Genomic DNA, 22264 nt, shown 5'->3' with positions numbered 1-22264 from the left:
AACCAATATACATGCTTTAAATGATTAAGATTATGCCGTTTAATACGTACTTATTGAAATCTGACATTTTCACAACAGTGCTGATATCAAAGTACAGTAGCTAATACTGTCTGGTCTACTGTTAGCATGGTAGTGTTACTTTATTACATTACGTTTGCTAATTTAACTGTGTTACTAGCCTCTACAGGATTCAGTATCCATGATATAGTCTCACCTGTGCATCAGTGTACTGACTGCCAACATGTCTTAAATAAAATGAATAAAATACTACATAAATACACTGCCAAGCATAGTCATGTGACTCGATGATCATGTGATGTTTAAGGGCCATGACCCCATTCATGACAACCCAGGCAGTGCAACAGTTTCACATATCTGATTGTGAAATTTTGATTTCACAATAAGAACTCGTATGAGGTCAAAACAAACACAAAACAAGCACTGTTCACTTTGTTCAACTGATGTAGCCTGTTCCTTGTCACCATTTACATCTATTATTAAGAAAATGTATCTCTTCCAGTAGAGCTAATTATTAATTCTAGTTATATATCATTCATAGTGTGGAAACTGAATATGTATAAGCAACCAGTTGGGGGACGTTATCCACCTTTTTCCTACGCCCCGTGATGCTTTGCGCGAAATGTAGGCAGTATTTCCGCTAAGAAGTTTTTTTTATTTTATTTACTGAACAATTTGTCATATACAAACAACATGGCAACAACAATACATCTTTGCATTATAACAGTGGGATCAGGTGCATAAAAGGACAAATCAAAACATACAAGAAATAATAATTATATTTACACTGGCGGCAAAAAGTTTGGAATAATGTACAGATTTTGCTCTTATGGAAAGAAATTGGTAATTTTGTTCACCAAAGTGGCATTCAACTGATCACAATGTATAGTCAGGATATTAATAACGTGAAAAATTAATATTACAATTTGAAAAACTGCTTTAAACTACTTCAGAGTTCTCATCAAAAAATCTTCCACGTGCAGCAATGACAGCTTTGTGGATCCTTGGCATTCCAGCTGTCAGTTTGTCCAGATACTCAGGTGAAATTTCCCCCCACGCTTCCTGTAGCACTTGTCATAGATGTGGCTGTCTTGTCGGGCACTTCTCACGCACCTTACAGTCTAGCTGATCCCACAAAAGCTCAATAGGGTTAAGATCCATAACACTCTTTTCCAATTATCTGTTGTCCAATGTCTGTTTCTTTGCCCACTCTATCCTTTTCTTTTTGATTTTCTGTTTCAAAAGTGGCTTTTTCTTTGCAATTCTTCCCATAAGGCCTGCACCCCTGAGTCTTCTCTTTACTGTTGTACATGAAACTGGTGTTGAGTGGGTAGAATTCAATGAAGCTGTCAGCTGAGGACATGTGAGGCGTCTATTTCTCAAACTAGAGACTCTGATGTACTTATCCTCTTGTTTAGTTGTACATCTGGGCCTTCCACATCTGTTTCTGTCCTTGTTAGAGCCAGTTGTCCTTTGTCTTTGAAGACTGTAGTGTACACCTTTGTATGAAATCTTCAGTTGTTTTTTTTTCTCGCAATTTCAAGCACTGTATAGCCTTCATTCCTCAAAACAATGATTGACTGATGAGTTTCTAGAGAAAGCTGTTTCTTTTTTTGCCATTTTTGACCTAATATTGACCTTAAGACATGCCAGTCTATTGCATACTGTGGCAACTCAAAAACAAACACAAAGACAATGTTAAGCTTCATTTAACGAAACAAATAGCTTTAAACTGTGTTTGATATAATGGCAAGTGATTTTCTAGAACCAAATTAGCAATTTAGCATGATTGCTCAAGGATAAGGTGTTGGAGTGATGGCTGCTGGAAATGGGGCCTGTCTAGATTTGATCAAAAACTACTTTTTTCAAATAGTGATGGTGCTGTTTTTTCATTATTAATGTCCTTACTATACTTTGTGATCCGCTGAATGCCACATTGGTGAATTAAAGTACCAATTTCCTTGCAAAACAGCAAAATCTGTACATTATTCCAAACTTTTGGCCACCAGTGTGTGTGTGTGTGTGTGTGTGTGTGTGTGTGTGTGTGTGTATATATATATATATATATATATATATATATATATATATATATATATATATATATATATATATATATGGGCTAGGGCTTTTTTTGTAAATCATATTCTTCTATTATGCTAAAAAGTTTTATTGCATTTTTATTTTTCATCATGTATAAGAAAGAAACTCATTATGAATTACACAAAACCTAGTACTCAGGATTTGTGTATATACAATTTTCCCAGAAATATTAACCTTAAAATTATCTTTGTTATAGTTTATTACAAGTCCAACTTCCACTAAGTAGTTGTAGTTGCACTGTACGTTCATTAATTTTTGCATTGCGGTGTTGATCAGTCATTCATACTTCTAGATGTGTGAGCACAGTCTGACGGATCTTAATAAGGACAATATACGTATTCCGTCTTTAATAGAGGTTTGGGGGGACGATTTAAAGAAATGGCCTCAGGATGCATGTACATCCACGAACCACACATCTTATCCCCGAGCTCTGTAAGGACATCGTAACATGGTCTAGCCGAAAACCACTTGAGCAAAACATAATACAATACTCACCAAGACCTTGTTTATAGCTGGTATTTGTTTTGTTCAATGATTCAAAAAGTGAGTCATTTTATTTCTCAACATGTCTCTGTTTACTGACTGATCGCACATTACATGTTGGTCTTGTACGTCTGTTTCTCAAAACATTTATAACATTTGCTGTAACAGTGCTATCTACTGGATTCTTGAATAACAACAGGTATTGTAATTAATGCACATCATCACAGTTTTAAGATGTATCCCGGGTAATCCGATCACATGTGGTCTGGCGAGACACATCGAGACACAAATGCATCTCCTGTGAGCACTTGTGATATATAGCATCACTACATCATAAATTAATAAAGCGGAAAAATATCATAAAAGACAGGTACGGCTCATTTTTCAAACTCTTGGTGAAAAATACTTTCTGTGCTCCCACACCTAATCCATTTTGATCGACTCTTCTCAATACAAACAGGAAGTTAGGTGACAAAATTGCGAAGAGCAGAGCGCGGAAAGGGGCGGGGATGAATAAGGGGAACACGGGTCCTTTTGCAAATACAAAATACAGTTTCAAAATAATTGTGGGCCCCTGGACCTTTAGGCCCTTAGAATCGTTTCCACTTTTCACCACACTAGCTACGGCCCTGCCGCATATAGCCAAGATGTATTTAAAACAGTTTAACCGATTAAGCCATATTTTCCCATGTTGTGTTGTCATGTTTCTATACCCAAGTAAACGAATATTTAATATCCAATAATATTTTAATATCCAATACATTTGTTGTATCATATCACGCACCAGAATATCGAATTTACGCTTTTTTACGCAATGACTCACTCCCCTCTTTGCACGAAATGGTTTGATCCAGGGGACTGTTGCAATGCTTCGGGAGAGAGCAGATACATATTGAATACATTATAGCAGAGCAGCTTCTTCAACAGTGCTGTAAGGTTGCTCTGCAATGTAGGCTGATGTATTTTCTTCTAAACGCCTTAACAAATGCCAGCACTGCATCGGCACCTTGAAATGCATCTTCATTTGTTTTCTCTCCATACTCGTTCGTATGTACCAATGTAGGCAGAAACGGGGGCTCTAGACAAACCCGTGGAGACACCTTTACGTGGAGTAATCTGAAAATTCATTGGATTGCGGGTCTCGCAACGATTCGTGTGTGTTTTGCAGACTCGTTCCCGCATTGTTTTGCAGTGCGCGAGGAAGTGAGGGAACGGATTTGGCGACACGGACCGATAAACTGCCGACAATGAATGTGGAATTATCTCCAGCTGCAACATGGCTGCTGCTTAGATGTTTACTGGAAAAGTTGAGCCCCGAACATTAAATTGTTACTTTTCTTTGTACTAATCTCTTGCTAAAAAGAAGAAGAAAAAAATAACTTTTCTGACATAATTCAACTCTGGTTTGGACTGGACAGGATTGGACTCTACAGAGAATCAGCGTGAGTGTAGCTCGCCGTCATTCGCTTTTGATTCCTGCATGACAGCAAACCATCACAGAAGACTTTCCCTGCATATTCTCGCTTACCAACATCACCAACTCCGTGAAAGACGTGTAATCACAGGGTAGAAAATGCATTTCTCCATCCCTGAGACGGAAGTGCGCTCCGATGAAAACGGATCTACATATGTGGTAAGTGTGGTGGAGGTCAAACGATGCGTCTTGTTTTTTTAATTTGGAGACACTGTCGACACGTTAGTAAGCAGTGCGGCAAAGTTAGTGTTGACATTCGGGATAAATGCGTCTTTAACACACTGTTCATTTTATTAGCCCTATATATCCTTAACCAGTTCATGGCATCACACCTGTTATAAAATGATTAAAAAATATATATACATTATTTATGTTTTCAAATATAAATGCATGTTTTAATTCTATTAAACTGTCTAGCTCCCTTGTGGAAAATCCAACTTAAGGTGGTAGCTGTGTTTTGGAACATGGTAGCTGGTTTCTAGCTGGTCCAAGCTGGTCTTTAGCTGGTCCAAACTGGGAGACCAGCTACCAGCTTGTCATACCAGCTCAAGTTGGTCAAGCTGGTTTTTGTAACATGGTAGCTGGTCGACCAGCTAAGGACTAGCTTGGACCTGCTTGAACCGTCTTAGGACCACCTTGAACCAGCTACCATGTTCCAAAACAGCTACCAGTTTAAGATGGATTTTCTAGCAGGGGTTTGACCGAAAGATTTCAAACCAACTGGGCTAGATCCTCTCATATGACGGTCGTATGAAATGTCTAGTTGTTAACGACTGATATTTTGATATAGAAGATGATTCTAAGTTTTACTGCCACATTCGCTTTTTATTTAAGTGATGTTAGATGTAACTAATCAATCATGTATCACGTCTACCGTTACCCCATTGTTTACATCAGCTATTGGCGGAAGTGTGTCTCAGCAGACTCGGCGTTACTGAGTTACATTTAAACTTGAAGCCATAGCGCTGCCAAGTGTCTGTCACACCACAGGATTTATAATGAATAACAAAAGGGCACAGTGACAAGGGATTATTGCATTGAAGGTGGAAGCAGACCAGGAAAACTTGTCAGTCACAGTATGGACCTGTTTCAGCATTTCACCAACTGAGGCTGACGAGGCATCAGTTCCCTGCGTCATAAATCATTATAGGCTATCGTAAACACGAATATGTTTAACTTATTTTAACTTATATGATTGATTAGTTAAACAATGGATCAGAACAAGACATCATTTTAGATTTATTGATGTACAGCAGGGTTGCCGAAAGGATATAAGGAAATAGAGGTTAGGAAAGCGTTAGGAGAATGTTAGGAGGACGTTAGGGGAACGTTCTTTAAAGGTGTACTCAGTAATTATTTTCCTCATTGAAAAAGTTTAACGCCTAAATAATTAATTGTAATTTTGCAGTATACTGTATGTAGAAAATCATGACCACTCATATTAAAATGAAGACTCCATTCATATCAGTAACCTTATAAAAGCTGTTTTATTCTACATGGAGAGGGTCCGCACATGGGGTCTGCCATGTTAAAATCAAATGACCAGCCAAATACTACTTGCGTAATCTCAGTAACAGTCCTGTTATTGGACACTTTCACTCATTGATTACAGTAATCATGACTGACTGTGAATACAAAATTTCTACAATGACATCTGAAACTGAAAACTATTGATTTTAAATGAGAGAAAAAAAAAAAAAACCTTCCTGGTTAACTAAGAGAGAACATTAGAATGTTCGTTTTGGGAACCAAAAACTAACGTTTCCCGAACGTTCTGGAAACCAAAAATTGTTAGCTGGATTATGACTCAATTACCTGCAAAACCATTAGGAGGCTGCGCTTTTAAACGCAGCTAGTATTAACCAGCAACAATTCAGTATAAATGACACTATCGTGTGTTTTCGTTGTAGATATTAAAATGTAGAGTTTTATAATAAAAGTTAAATGAAAAAATGAAGAAATAATTATAAAGGTGTGCGTTTTTAATCATTTTCTTACAACTTTAATATTTAAAGGTGCATTCAGTAACTTTTGTCTTTGTGTCATCTTGGATTTACACTGACATCTAGTGGCTTGGATGCAGCATCATTTAAAATCAATAGTTTTCAGTTTCAGATGCCATTGTAGAAATTTAGTATTAACAGTCAGCCATGATTACTTTAGTCAGTGAGTGAAAGTGTCATAACAGGACGGTTACTGAGATTAAGCGAGTAGTATTCGGCTGGTCATGTGATTCTGACATGGCATTAGAATTTTATAATGTTACTGATATGACTGGAGTCTTCATTTTAATGTGAGTGGTCGTGTTTTCTACATCCAGTAAATTGCAAAATTACAATTAATTATTTAGGAGTTAAACGTTGTAATGAGGAAAAAATTACAGAGTGAACCTTTAAAGATTGTTTCTCTTTAGTGAACATTATGGATGAAAGATAATTCTCTTTTAAAGAGAAAATATATATTTGCACTGACTTTAAGACTTCAGACAACCTGATGACATTTTTGATAAGGGAACAGAATGTGCGTTCCAATTCATAGGGTTCCTACTCAGTGTTCACTGCTCTTAACTCGCTGATAATGGGATATCTGTTGAATTGACAAAATTAGTTCATTTGGAATACACTGCAACGCCATCAAATACAGACAACACTTGAGTCGCACAGATTTTGGGTTTCAAGTAAGATGGCACAATATACTCTGTAAATACGTATAAATATAATATAAATAATATTACATCCATATAGATTTATATAATACATCCACTTGTATTCTGTAGAGTGCACACCTGAGGTGAATTAGGCTTAATTAAAACGCCAGAGTCTCAAACCTCTTGTTTATTTTATTTGATCATTTATTTTAGCCACACTACATTAGTACTCTGATGGTTCGCAATGACTGGTGGTTAAATTTTCCTCTCCACTTCTTGTGAAGTGATGTATCAATGTATACTTATTTCCTATGCTGTTTGGAGAGCCCTTTCAACTGAACATATATGCTCCCTTCAGATTAAAATCTCACTTAAGATGTCTGAATACAGTGTGAAGTCCACTTTGCAGGCCACTGTCGGTCTATTGGAATGCACATTATAGTAAGCAACAATGCTCCCTGGTTTTTAAGGTGCATTCTGGACATTTTTAGGGAGCGAACATTTCAGTGCACTGAAACAATTTTGCGATTGGGACACTTCTAGAAATGGCTGACTCCCTGACCAGTGCAATACACAATACTGAACAAGGGAACTGATTGAGATGCACCAGGCCCAGCTACAGCTTTCAGTTGTAAGAGAGGCCAAGTGACCGCCATGGTGGGCCACGGGGCATTCCGCTAATTATAACAGGAGTGGCGTTTGCTTTCGGCGCTCTTGCCTGGCACTGTAGAGCGTCCCAAGCATTCACCTCTCTACGTTTAGAGGCACGGGCCGGATGAAACCTATTCAGGGTCCGGTCCGCCAGGGCAAGATTTAAGGCGCATCCATATTCTCTTTAGAGGACAGTCCTGGAAGTCTGACCTGCCTGAATCCTTGCTAGTTGGTTTTGTTTCTGCAGATGCAGTGCAGATGTGTAGCGTATGGTGTTGGCTCTCCGTAGCCACTGAATTATTTGAAAAAAGGCCTCCACTTTGCAATGGCATATGGATGCTTTCAGTATTCTTAAAGGGATAGTTCACCCAAAAATTAATTATGTACATCATGTCGTTCCACACCTGTATGGTGTTTTGTTCTGTGGAGAATATACTGGCCAATCTTTGCCATAAAATGACAGTGAAAGAGAACTGGGGCTGTCAAGTAAAGTCATTTTTATTTGTATAGCGCTTTTCACAACACGCATTGTTTCAAAGCAGCTTTACAGAAAATCATGCATTAACAGAAAATGAAACTGTAATATCTATAAAGTCTTACAGTGATCATTGTGTAGTTTGATTAAATATAATTGTAAATTGAGAATAAAAATTAATAATTAAATAATAATTGTATTTATAACCCCAGTGAGCAAGCTGAAGGCGACTGTGGCAAGGAACACAAAACTCCATTAGATGTTGGTTAATGTACAAAAATAACCTTTGGAGAAACCAGACTCACTGTGGGGGCCAGTTCCCCTCTGGCTAACATCATGAATGTAATGCCAATATTAGTTATTAATGTGCAAACGAGGAACAAATTCTGTATTCACTTAAAATCTTAACATCCGCCCTAGTTTTCCTTGGCACATTCGTGCACGTACATGATGAAAGTAGCTTTCTCTGATTCATGAACGAAGAGTTCTTTTGAGTCAGATTTTTTCAATGAGTCATTGATCCATTTCACAAAACCAGTCTGAATAAATTATTCACAAATCTGACTGATCTGGTTATGTTCAACTCACTGCCTCATTGATCCGTTCACAGTGGTTCTTGAGTTAACAGCTCACATTATAATTGAAAATGGCTTAAATCGTGGTCCGTTTCTCACACAAAGCTATCTTACAGGTCCAGAAGACTTAGAATATAACCCAAGTCTACCACTTTTTTGATATTTTAATGGGGGGTTTTGGCCTTATGGTGCTTGACCCCTTATTCAGTGATTCCATTTAAAACACCTCCAATAAGTTTACAACTTAAAAAAAAAAATCCATGTGAATCAGTCCTAACTCGGGGAAAGAAATGTCCTTCTATGACCGTGATTCAGGGTGAATTTCTCTGTCACAGACTGTCAGTGTTAAAGATAGTGACATCAAAAGTTTTCATAGGTAAGTATTTAAAGGTCACTGAGAGTTAAAATACAAAACCGTTGTGGCCAGATGTGAACTGCAAGGCAACAGCGATGACTTTACACTTTTCCCCTCAGCTTGATCATCATGTGTAATACAACTGTTTCTTTCATAACTAGACATGTAGCTCGTTGATTTACATAATTGTAAATGTTTTTACATTTAAACACATTCAGCCTTTAAAACATTTCCCTTAGCCACCACAAGTGTTTAGAATAGAAGTATAAAATTAGTGCTTTGTTTCTGGTTGCTTTCAGCATTCACACACGAAAGGAGGTGGTTTTCTTCAGAAACGTTCACATCTAAACTGTAAAGTCTCATTCAGTATCAGTCAGGGGGCTATGTAGTATGCTTTGAAGCCATCCATGTCACAGAATATGCTTATTTTGCAGAGGAGCCACAAAAATAAGGGGGTTGCAATTTAAACGTCAGACTTCCTGTTTAAACAGAAGGGAAAAGGTATTATGGTTCATACATCCTGAGGACTTGCATGCTCATTCTTCCTTTTTTTCATTTTTTATTTAGAGACGAGTAAGGGCATGGGAGTGTCTTAGATCAGAATTATCTCATAGGCCCCACATGTTTTATTTTCAAAACCCACTATCGGTCGACGTCGTAAAAATGGAATGTTAGGGGGTTAAATGCAACCTCCGATTTGCTCATCACCGATTATGCGAACGTGATTACTTTCTGGTATTAATGCGTGATCCGAACTCGGTTCTTCCATGCTGTGATGGAACGCACTTCTGGTCATGCCATAAGGGAAGGTAAACACGCTTAAGCCGATTAAAAAATGCCTGATGGTGACTCCAGTTAGGCTTCCTAAGCAACCAATTGGCCCGGTTGTTAGGGTGGCTAGAGTCACGTTGGGTTAAGCTCCTCGTGGTCGCTATAATGTGGTTCTCGCTCTCGGTGGGGCATGTGGTGAGTTGTGCGTGGATGCCACGGAGAATAGCGCGAGCCTCCATACGCGCTAGGTCTCCGCAGTAATGCGCTCAACAAGCCACTTGATAAGATGCGCGGACTGAGATTCGTCCTCCACCACCCGGATTGAGGCGAGTCACTACGCCACCACGAGCGCATTGGGAATTGGGCATACCAAATTGGGGAGAAAAGAAAAAAAAATGCCTGATGGGAGATGACACTTGTCAGTGAGTTGACATAATGTGGCTGATTCTTGGGTAGTGGAACTCTCGGAAACAACATGCCGACTTCCCGTGTGACCATGTTGCTTTGATGTCTCATGTATGAGCTGTGTAGCAAAGATTGCATGCCTTGCTGTCAATAATTGGGTCATGGCATACACATTCACCTGCGACTATATAATCACATGTGACTAATTATAGGCTATATGAATATACAGTATATAAAACAGTTCCACTGTGAAGTCCATTTAAGAGCATTTTATAGTTTGCCACAGTACTACAAAGAAAGTCAAGATGATACACAACAAGCTTATAAAATGGAGCAAAGCTATGTGAATTGTTTTTGGGTCACAACTGTTTAGTATTGTGTGCGGAACTTCCTTGGTTTGATTGCAAATTTTAAAGGCCACACAGCCCACAAGAATGCACAAAGAAATGTTTTTACTGTCTCCACCACTCCACCTAAGACTTCGAAACAATATCTTTGTATTTGGTTTTCCTGTTCTAAAGTGTTTTGCTTGCAAATCTATGTACTTTTTAGACTTCTTGTTTTGGTTTCTGTCTAGTTGATAGAATGCATGTTTTTACATGTTTCAATGAGGTCACTTTTATGCTTTTGATTGCAAACGCGTTGATTTTGCTTTATGTACTTATCCCATCCAAACTGGAACATTTCAGAAACGTTTTAGCTTTCTAGTACCGTAATTTTCTGAAAATGATAATGTGAAGTTTCAACCCGAAAACATGTTAGTGTAGATGTGGCCTGAGTTAATAATATTCTCCGGTCTTGCACTTACCCTTTGAAATTTAAATATTATGTGTTCTATTATTTTTACTGCACAAAGCATGCTGGACCAACATCTAACTTTCTTCAAACAACTAAAGGGGTGCTAAATGTATTCAATACAACAATAGTTTAGAAAGTTAAACAACAGCTCAAAAATGCGTCCCTTGATTTCAGTGTGCCCAAATGACCACGGTTGGGAAGTTAAATCTAAATAATGCTGTGTTAGAAAAGATGGAAAACAGGCAGCTCACATTCTAGTTACAACAAATGGTAAAAAAAAATCAGTGCATATTGAAATATGATCGTAGTGCCTTCCGGATTGTATGTATTCAATGCAGAAGTCAAGGCAGTATTTTCCAGGGTGAATAGTAAAGGGGAAACAGCTTGAGATTCTTTTTGTTTTTGTGGTGTGGCGGAAACAAGAGCAGGAGCCTAAACTCTCTTTGATATTGCCGTCCAACAAGCTGTTTTGATGTATAATTTTTCTCCTTTACCAGAAGGCTGTAAATAATTGGCACATTGTTTGATTTCCATGTCAAAACTTGTTCCACTTTTAAATCATTAACCTGTCCCAGTTTCCCCAACCTTGTGACATATGAATGCTGGGTGATAAAAGAATCATAGTTGCTCTTTTTAAATAATGAATATAGCTATAAATCTATTAAAAAGAGTGGGCTGTTTGTATTAATGGCCCTTTAAGATTATTCATGAAGCTGTATTGTAAGCCATCTCTATATATATATATTAATGCAAGACCTGGTGATAGACTAATATATCGGCAAGGCTGATTAATCGGATGATATATGGTCATTTTGAGATTATTGCCATTGGCCGATAACTTTGTCCACTTGGCTGGTTTCCGCATATGTAGTGTCATTTCTGAAATCTACCAATACCATATGGTCTGTTTTCAAATATTTTTGGTGAATTTTGAATACAAATGATGTTTAATAATTGTTCAATCACATGCAATTTTGTTTAGCCTACATCTTTATTACATTTTATATAGGCTATATTGACATTATATTGGCCATTAAAAAACACATATCATTGTACCACTTTGCATTATGTTTTGAGTTGTGCGTATACTGTATATCTGTTTATTATGCCTGTCTATAAAGGCTGATTGTGTTTTTTTGTTTTTGTTTTTGTGTGTTTTTTTTTTTTTCAGGCTTACAATATCCATGTCAATGGTGTCTTGCATTGTCGGGTACGTTACAGCCAACTCCTGGGTCTGCATGAACAGGTGAACCACATTTACATCTTGGAGCATTCCTTCATTTTAGAAAGTGCTGTCTTTTTTGGAGGAATTTTAAACTGCAGCAAGTTTTGCATTTAAATACTGGCACATGAAGAGCAATTTGTTACCATATGCAATATTTAAACAACTAGTTAAGAATCACTGACTATGTGGGGCCTGGGTAGCTTTTCCCCCCCCACCCCCACCACCCCCCAAAAAAAGAATCACTGACTATAAAATAAATCAGTTAATGCTGTGGACACAGTCTGAGAGAGAGAGAGACCCAATCTGTCCAAGATTGCAAAGTACATTCTCAGAAATATAACGCTTCACTGAAATTGAAGAAATTATTTTCTGTATGAGTTTGAAAGATTATTGGAACAAAATTAAAGTGAGAGTAACTGTGAATATCTGAAGTGACCTTGAGCGCCTTTGGATGGAGAGCCATTCAAATATCTTATCTGTGACATTCAGATTCAAATATCTACAGTGATTCACTGTGATGCACTGCTCCTATTTCATATCTGACTTTTCATTATTATATTAAGTTTGGATTTGATATAACTGAAGTGAAATAACTATTGTGTCATCAAGTGTTTTGCTTTTTTTACCTGTGATGATTTAATGTGTCTATTGTGCAGTAGGAAGAACGAGAAGTGTGCAGCCTAATTTCATTATTTTTTATATGTTATTCAAATCCAGGACAGGCACAGTCTCTTCACATAAATGACAAAGTTGCATTGTTTATAAGGAGAGATACATACAAAAACAGTGATTAAAGATAGCTTGCCTCATTTCTCACGTCATCTAAATAATCTGCCTTTAAGTCAGGGATGCACCGATATTTATCTGCTAATTATTGACCAAGTTAAAACCATCAGCATTTCGGTTATAAGCATGATAAAATGATAAAATTCATTATAATTCATTAATAACACACTTTGTAAAAACTCTGTGAATTCACAATTCAGAAAAGATAATAGCCACAATATATAGAAGGGTTGGCACTCCTAAGAAAATGTAATATTTAATTTTTATTCTTTCTCGTTCTCACATTAATGTGGAAAAAACCCTCGCCATAGTTGCGAAAGCGGCACTTACCTATAGGCTACATGATGAAGGAAACCATCCAAAACGCTTTGAAACCAGCAGACTTTGACTTCTGAGACATCGGTATGATCTCTTTTAATGCGGCATAATTGATTAAATTAAGATTTAAATTGCAATACTGCCTTGTGTGATTACTAAACCTTAAAAGGCTGCATTTTAAAATACTGTCTGTACATTTTCAAATTGGTGCATTCCTACTTTAAATTCATCTGCAGTGTGCAAGTCTTTCAAAGAGCACACAGTGATAGAAGAGGATTGTTTTTGGTAATGTGTAGAGGGAAAATGGATTGTTTATTGTTGTGATGTGAATTAAAACTAAGGGTAAATTAATAGTTTTCTGATTTGAACATGAATGTTTACTTTGTTCTGTTCTGTTTAGTGTTTGATGCGGGTTACATTTTTATTTATTTTTTTTTATGTATTATTAAAGGATAATTTCCATTCTCATTAGGAAGAGAGGAACCGACGCTTGATTTATTTTATTTTTAATTTTTTTATGTTATAAAGCTGTGAGCATATTTGCCAATATTGACGAGTATGAATGAGTCAATGAAAATGCAGCTTATTTCTTGTAAAATGAATCTGCATGTTGAGTCTTCCTAACATTTCCTGAAAACCTGCCAATTTCATAACCACTAAGTCATGTTTCCTCATGAATAAGAGAAAAGTTCAGTGATCTCACTATCCAGACCATGTTGTGTTGTTTCACAGCCACTGTTGCTAGGTAACAGGGCGTTGAGGGCCTAGTCAGTATATCATATGCAGTTTGTGGAGGTTGTCATGGAGTGAAGATGCAGTTAACCCTTAAAATTTGGCCCCTTCATACAGATGTAGTCTAAAAAGTTTCACATTTGAAAAACTAACCTCTTGTAAAAAAATTGATGTTCATGTTTATGAACTTGTGTAATTACTTGTAATGCTGAAACTTAAAAATACAGTACAATACAAACAAATCTGTCTTGCATTGTGCCATTGAACAAAATCCCAATGACACAGATGGAACAACAGCAGGCATAATTTTAGAGGATCTGAAAGCTCTGAAGTGTAAACGGATTTATTAGCCCAGTGCCTGAGAGACCCAAAATCAGCATCCACGTCAGAGCATAATGCATAAGAGCAGAAGGCCAAGGGCAGTCATTGTTCAACTTTAAGTTTTGTCCACTGAAAATAACCAAACAAGATTTTGTTTTCAGTATTTGACCTCTTCAATTCATATATATATTTTTTTTATAGATAAAGAAAGAATATGGAAATAATGTGGTGCCAGCTTTCCCTCCAAAGAAGATCTTCACACTCACACCAGCTGAAGTCGAGCAAAGGAGAGAACAACTTGAGAAGTACATGCAAGCTGGTAAGAAACACCTGAAAAGTTCCATGTTAAAGTGCTAGTTAATTAAAAATGAAAATGATGTTATTATTTACCCCATGACCTTCTTTCTTCTGTGTAATGCAAAACTTTTTGGAGCTTGACAGCCCAGAATCATTATTCACTTTCATTATATGGCAGAAAGCTGCGAGGAAAGATTTTTCACATTGTTTATTTTTATGTTTCACTGAAGAAAGTTATGCGAGGTATGTGCGATTTAGGGTGAATAAATACGGATAATGAAAGAAGTTTCATTTTGGGCTGAGTTAGTTGGGCCATTCTTTAATTGGAGTGGCAGAAATTTGTCAAAATACATTTAGGTTTTTAAATAATTTGAATGAAATACTGGTTTCACAACAGCTTTTTTCTGTTTGACTTATTTGAAGTGAAATTATGGGCTGGTCACCTGCTACTGCAAATGAAGAATGACCCAGTTGATTTATGCATTTTCTGGTGAGACAACTGTTTAACTGTCAATGTAATCACAGGCCAGAGCATACTGATTTGATTTGCAGGACCAAGATCAGCCTTAAAGGGTAGTTCACCCAAAAATGAAAATGTAGTCATAATTTACTCCCCCTAATTTTTTTCTTCCATTGAACATAAAAGGTTAATTTTAGTAGAATATTCTGGCCCACTCTATTCCGTATAATGAAATTGAACAGGGACTGGGCCTGTCAAGCTCCAAAATGACAAAAAAAAAGGCACCATAAATGTATCACAAAATTTGTCTATACTAGGGATGCACTGATGTATTGGCCGCCAATATTTATCGGCCCATTATTGACCAAATTAAACCATCAGCAAATCGTTTTTTAGCATGAAACCACCGTTATGAAAATATAAATAATGCCTGTGGGAGATGACACTTGTCATATTCAAAATATGAATAATGAATTATCACACACTTTGTAAAAACTCTATGAATTAAAATGCACATTCCAGAAATAATGACAGCCACAGTATGTAGAAGGGTTGGCACTCGTAAGAACATATAATTTGTAATCATTTTCGTTCTCACATTAATAAGGAAGAACCGTCATTACGTGACAGTTGAGAAAGCGGCATTTACCTATACATGACGAGGACGTAAAATCATCCAAAACGCGTTCAAACCAGTAAACATTGACTTCTGAGACATTGATTTGGTATCTATCCATTAAGGTTGTATGGTTACTAAAGCTTGAAATGCTGCGTTTAAAAATAAACTGCAATCAGCACTTCAGTCAGCGCTTTACCCAACATTGTGTTATCAAGCGGCGCCCTGTAACGGTCTGGAGAGCAATATCCATTATCTATTATACCATGAAAGAACTTAAAAGAGCATTTTGTTCCTTTGGTTTAAACTTTGTATTTTTCCATGATGTGGTTGACATTTCCATGGAATTACCCAACATATGCATAATACAGTGTTTCCCACAGAAATGTTTTACATTTTAAAGTTAAATGCATCAATCTGGTGCACTTTGAGAGCAAAATTAAGAGGCTAGCTCTATGAAGAACTTTGTGCTCTTGTAAACAATTTTGTGCTCTAGTAGTAATTTAATCATAAACACAATGGTTGTATAGATATGAATGATGATGACACGTGAAAAGGTAACACCCACAAAGCATGGTAAATGAGATAGAGTTTAACGCAGTTCAAAAACGGAACTGAAACTACTCTGACCTAGGGACGCACCGATACCACTTTTTCTCATCCGATTCCGATATCGGAAATCTAAGTATCGGCTGATACCAGTGTTGTTTTTTTGCATAATCAGTTTAGAATATCTTTACATTATTGTGTGGAACTAATTGGGAGTACTCTTTAATATGTAAAGAAACACAAACCTCTAACTACACATTATTTCAATATAAATGTATAGCTTATTAAGAAACACTTTATTATTAACTCGTATACTGGATAATGTAGCAGCAAAATTAACAGTAGAAAAGTCTTCAGTAGAAAAGAAACCAGTGTTTTATTTTTGCCTTTTTATTTATTTTATTTTATTTTATTTTATTTTTTCAAAAATGTTTCAACTTGCATCTGGACTTTAAAGGATTCAGATATCTTTTGTTCAATTTAGTAGACATCACTGAACTTATAAGAGGAAACATCATTGAGCAACAAGATACAAGGATCTAGGTCAAACTGCAGCTCTGTGATGTTGTTTAGCACTTGAACTACATGTTTCCAGAAATGGGATATGACCGGACAATCCCAAAACATATGCAAAAAAAGTACCTTTAGAATTAGTATTACACAGACCGCAGTTGGGATTTAATGAGAGTTTCATCAAGTATCGCTTATATTGGGTACAATACATTTTGTGTACAGTTTTGAAATGAATAAGAATGTGCGAGGGGTTTTTGGAGGTAAGGTAGAGATTTAACAGTCCACTTTTCATTCACACAGTTATTTATTGGAAACCATTCAACTTAAGTATTGTTATAAATTGTAAACAAATACTAATGATGATAATAATAATAATAATAATAAATTGTTATTAATATTATTATTATTATTATTATTATTGACTTTTAATTTGAAATACAACAGTAATATATTTAAATCGTGCACTTTTTAAACCCTCACGCTTTTATTTTGACATTCTAAACTCACCAGGAAGTCCTGTATGTGCCTGTTTGTAGGCAAGTTCACAGTAGTTTAATTAGTGTCTTATTCAAATTCTGGTAAAAATGCACCTCCGCACCTAAAATGCATATTATAGGTGAACTGAACTATTGAGCATCTGCATCTGACTGGGAGTGAGAGATGCTTTGCTGAAGCAATGGTACAAAACACAATGTTAGAGATCTTTTATATTATTATGAGAAGTGTGAAAATATTTTCGGTTCATTATGAAACTGTGGCGGGCGCCACAGTCTAGGTAATTAATGGGAAACACTGATAAAATGAGTTTGTAATGTTTTACTATATACAGTACAAATATGTAAAATGTGAGTTCTGTTGTTTTGAACTGCAAAAACAAAAGTGCAAAAATGCTTTAGAAGGACAAAACCTTTTTTTTTCACATCAGTCATCATTCTATGATATTTAGTTATTTTTTTTAATATTGCTTTATTTTTTATCTTCTATTTATCTTTCATTGTGGCTCTTTAAAATGTTGGCCTGTCATGCGTTCAACAGATTCAATCCATGTTCAATGGAAATCGGTATCAGCCAAAAATGTTGGTGCATCCCTAGTCTATACGATTGATGTGTTCCTCTGATGTCATGCAATAGCTTAATGTGAGGTTTGAATGAGTAATTGTCAACAGATTTTTTTTATCTTTGTCTGAACAATTCCTTCAACCCCTCATAAGAGGTTTTGTATGCCTGACTCTTGAGTCATTCCTGCATTTCCTGAAAGAGAATGAAGTTTGTTAATATTCTCCACTAAGTCATTACTGTGAGAAAACATCAGGCACACTCAATAAGAGATGTAGTGGAATTTGTTGGACCACCAATATTGTACAGTGTTGAGTGTTTACCTTGCATTTCTTGTAACAGTTTAGGGGTGAGGTTTTCTACACACAAAGGGAAATCAGTGGTGATGGCAGCACCAAGAACCATTTGCTCTTGTCCATTCCAGCACTGGCACTTCCATTGAACAAGCTGAGCCTTGTTGAACTTATTTTCTCACAGTCTGAAAGCTGTTCTTGGCTGGGCCTCCACTCAGTTACATCACTGAGTAAAGTGGTTATGGAAAATTAATGGCCACAAACACAAAACCTGTTCAGAGCGAATATTTCATTAGTTTGCGCAAATGTGTTGTCATGTCATTCATGCGGTTGTTTGCCTGTGTGCTATATTGAAAGTGAAAATAAACATTAAAGTTTGTGTAGTTTGCCTCCAGCATTTTTTCCTTAAAACTAAGGTTATTTTGAGTCAGGGAGCCATGGTGTTATTTTTAAATAGAAAGGCTTCATCGTATACCAGATTAGTTTGACTTAACATGATTTTGACTTTACATAAAAACATTGGTTCAGTTAAGACAGAACACCAATTTTATGTATTAGGGATGCTCCGATCAGGATTTTTACAGCCGATACGATCACCGATCTTGTCACCTGATCGGCCGATACCGATCATTTCACCTTTTATCAAGATCTCTGTCATAACTGGCTATATGTAAGCTTTCTGCACACTGTCACTATTAATTGAATTTTCCTCTTCCCAGTAATATCGAGACCAATCATCCCATAATCATAAACATTCTGACTAAAATACATCGATTACAGAAGAAGGATTTCAACATTATCCTCTGTTGGGTGCCGGGACATATTGGTCTGGCAGGAAATGAAAACTCAGATATGGCTGCAAAAGAGGCATTAAACTTGGAGATCTCGGAATGTCTGATACCACCCTCTGACCTCAAACCATTAATAAACTCATATATCACCAGTAAGTGGCAATCAGAATGGAATGAGTGCAACAGCAATAAATTATACGAAATAAACCCCAGGGTTCAAAGAACTTACTCTCAAAATTTTAAATCTAGGCATGACCAAATTTTGTTTACCAGATGCTGACTGGGCCATTCAAGACTAACAGATGCGTTTTTACAGACTGGTGAAGATTCTCCCATTTGTATACCTTGCCAAACCCCTATGACCATCAAGCACATTTTACTGATCTGTAAAACATTTGGAACTATCAGGCAATGCTTTTATACAGAGACTTGTTTAATAGATTTTTTTTTAAAAGTACCATCTGAACAGATTTTACAGTTTTTATCTTGTATAAATTTTAAGTGTCTTATTTAATATTGAAAATATTTATTGGTGAACCTTTGTTTGCCATGTGAATAGCCTGGTTGCTGACATGGCGTTAAAACTAAATAAATCTTCCCAGTAATATCACTTTGCCTAGTTTTTGCTGACAAAAAAAGTTTAAAAGGCTTGTTAAAAAAGCTTTTTTACTAAGACTTTTAAAAAAGTAGAGGCTAAAAAAATATTCTCTATGTTATGATAGATAGCCCTATAAAAAATTAAAGCTTGGTGTTACACTGAAGACAAACTGGTAACCCATAGGTGCACTTAAACTTAATGTGACATTTTTGGTTATTAATTCATTGTCATTATTTCATATAATTATTATTATTGCTCATTTTATATCTATTTTATTTTTGCGTTATATTTAATACATTATATTGTGGTATCTTAATATTGTATAAAGAATTATTATATTTATAAATTCCTTTCATGCCTTTTCATTTAGCTAGATGATTGTAATTATAGTTAATTTGTCACTTGTTGCTGCTTGAACATTAATGCGGGGAACACACGCTCTCTCATGAGGGCAAGAGATGAAAAGAAAGCGGAGAAAGAGCGCATGTTTCTGGACTCTACTGGTGCTACTAATGGTAATGCCATTAAATCGGGAGATATTTAATAAAGATATTTGAATTACACCACATCTTGTAACTCACGTTATTTCTTAGATGCCTATGCCCGGTGGAGACTGAGAAGATGCCGCCATAAACGAAAATAAGAACAGTTTCACAGCTTGCGTTGTTTTCCCTTTGCTTGTCTCGTATGAAACACCACATTAACAGTACAGTACATAAACTTTTCATATTCGCCATACCTCTCCCACTGCATCATTCATAACTGCTGAATCAAGTCTGTTGTCTTACAACACTATGCCAGTATTCCTCACACTCTGTGATACCATGACAGTGCTGCTGAAGTCTTAAACGAGTCTTTTGCTACATGAGCGATCAGCCAAATTACAGATCACCGATAAAGTCATAGGATGTAAATATCGGCCGATACGGATCGGTGAACGATCGATCGGAGCATCCCTATGATATATTTCAGAAATATTTAGCAAGTAAATCAGAAATCTCCAGGCCATAATGTATGCTCTAATTTTGGCTCTAGCAAGAATGAGAAAGTTGTTCGAAAAACGTTCCCTCAAGGCACACAAACACATCCTGAAAATCATTCTACAAACATTCTTAAAGGAAATCCAGGAAGCTAGGGATGGGTGATATGACCAAAATTTTGTATCACAATAGAAATAATTAAATATCATGATAACGATGTATACCACGATATAGTTATTATTATTATTATTTGTTTTTTTCAAAAAATAGATTTAAAAAACAAAATCAATAAACATTGGTTTATAAATTAAATAAACATACTGCAGTACCTATTTGTGAATAATTCAGTCAGTGAATTAAATACTTTATAAGTGAAAACTACTTACTTTTTGGAACTTGACATAGTCAAGTAACTTTAGAGTTTACTTTTGTTTTGTTATAACTACTTTATAGTTGCTTTTGCTTGTAGCCTGGCAAGTTACATTTTCAAAGAAGCTTCCCAACACTGTTCAGCATTTTCTTGTAACCTTCAATGAACAGCTTTACCCCCTTTTTTGTCTCTTCACAGTGCGTCAAGACCCAATTCTGGGATCCACTGAGATGTTCAACAGCTTTTTGAGAAAAGCTCAACAGGTGGAAATTCTATTTTTTATTATTAATTTAATAACTGCTGCTAACTTGCTAACATGATGCTATCGTAAGATTCAGATAACATACAAGTATAATGAAGAAATTATTTATATTGATAATTATGACATTGCATGATTATCCATATAAGCTTTTCAGAGTATGCTTTTATAACTGAATGATTGTTTTCTTTTCCATGTTCAAATATCTCCTTCCCATTTTCCCTGCCTTTTTTTACTTAATATGTAACATTTAAAACATCTGTTTATGTGTTCACTTTGTTTAGGACAGCTAAAAACAGAAGTAATACAGTTGCCTGCCAAAAACTCTAATATCTGTCATAAACCATGTTTTCCTCCTCCACTTCCTTCAAACCTGAAGTGTTTAATTTTTGCGACTCTAGAGTTACCAAACATAATTGAAAAAATAATCACTGTTTTTAGACCGATTCCAAAAAATGGAAGATTCCCATTATAGTGCATTCTGCAGGAACGGAAAAGGAGATTAGACTTGGCCTTGCTTTTTCATTTTCCAATTTTATAAAGATCAGCTGCTGCTCTAAGACTCTGCGTCTCAGTGGGAGATGAAACATGCAGGAAAGGGAAAACAGATGTATTTTTGCAGAAAATGAAGGGAAGGACAGTGAAAGAACAGTGACACTTTTTTCATCCATAAATAGTTGGCTGCTTAGTCAGCACTGTAATGTTTCACGTTTATGCATTTGGCAGAAAGCAAGTTAGGGCACATCACAATAGAGTTTATGCTGCGTCAGAGAACACTATGAATCCGTTGAAGGTGCATCACGTGAAAATAATGCTCCTTCAGGTGACCAACAGTTTAAAAAAGATGTACATTTTTGCTGCAACGCACTGACGTATGCATTCGTTGACCAATGAGAATTTCAGAAAGGTGGGTCTAGAACACCACTGCTTTCTAAGCACCTCTAGCTTTTGACTCTATGTACAGTTAAACAGTTCACACAGATCAAACCATTAATGTGAACCTAAATAAAAACGCCCCATGACATTAAGCTAAAATATACAAGAAATGAAACCTCTGCTCTGACCACAAAACTTGTTCCCTTCCTGTACTCTTGGACTACATGAAATGGTGTGATCTGTTACTGGACGAAAGTCTTTAATCAAATCCTATTAAAGGGACAGTTCACCCAAAAATGAATATTCTCTCATCATTTACTCACTGTCATGCCATCCCAGATTTGTATGACTTTTTTTCTTCTGCTGAACACAAACAAAGATTTTTAGAAGATTATTTCAGCTCTGTAGGTCAATACAATGCAAGTGAATGGTGACCAACAATTTGAACCTCCAAAAAGCACATAAAGGCAGA

At 36.2% G+C, this 22264-nt stretch overlaps 1 protein-coding gene across 3 annotated transcripts in view; it reads left to right on the top strand.

Moving 5' to 3' along the window:
- The first annotated feature begins 3462 nt into the window (after positions 1 to 3462).
- LOC127409798 (sorting nexin-17-like) overlaps positions 3463 to 22264 on the top strand; it is a 44408-nt gene continuing 25606 nt past the window's right edge. Inside the window, exons 1-4 of one of the 3 annotated variants that reach the window (XM_051644625.1) lie at positions 3464 to 4234; positions 11924 to 11998; positions 14336 to 14453; positions 20856 to 20920. In XM_051644625.1, the coding sequence (XP_051500585.1) occupies positions 4175 to 4234; positions 11924 to 11998; positions 14336 to 14453; positions 20856 to 20920 (318 nt within the window). In that variant the 5' untranslated portion in view covers positions 3464 to 4174. Of the gene's footprint in view, positions 4235 to 11923; positions 11999 to 14335; positions 14454 to 20855; positions 20921 to 22264 lie in introns of all 3 variants that reach the window. The other 2 variants (XM_051644626.1, XM_051644627.1) reach the window with 2 other exon arrangements.

The sequence above is a fragment of the Myxocyprinus asiaticus genome, chromosome 19, assembly GCF_019703515.2.
Source record: "Myxocyprinus asiaticus isolate MX2 ecotype Aquarium Trade chromosome 19, UBuf_Myxa_2, whole genome shotgun sequence".
Taxonomy (NCBI): Eukaryota; Metazoa; Chordata; class Actinopteri; order Cypriniformes; family Catostomidae; genus Myxocyprinus; species Myxocyprinus asiaticus.
The sequence above is the reverse complement of the archived record's forward strand: the minus strand, read 5'-3'. Positions and strand labels throughout refer to the sequence as shown.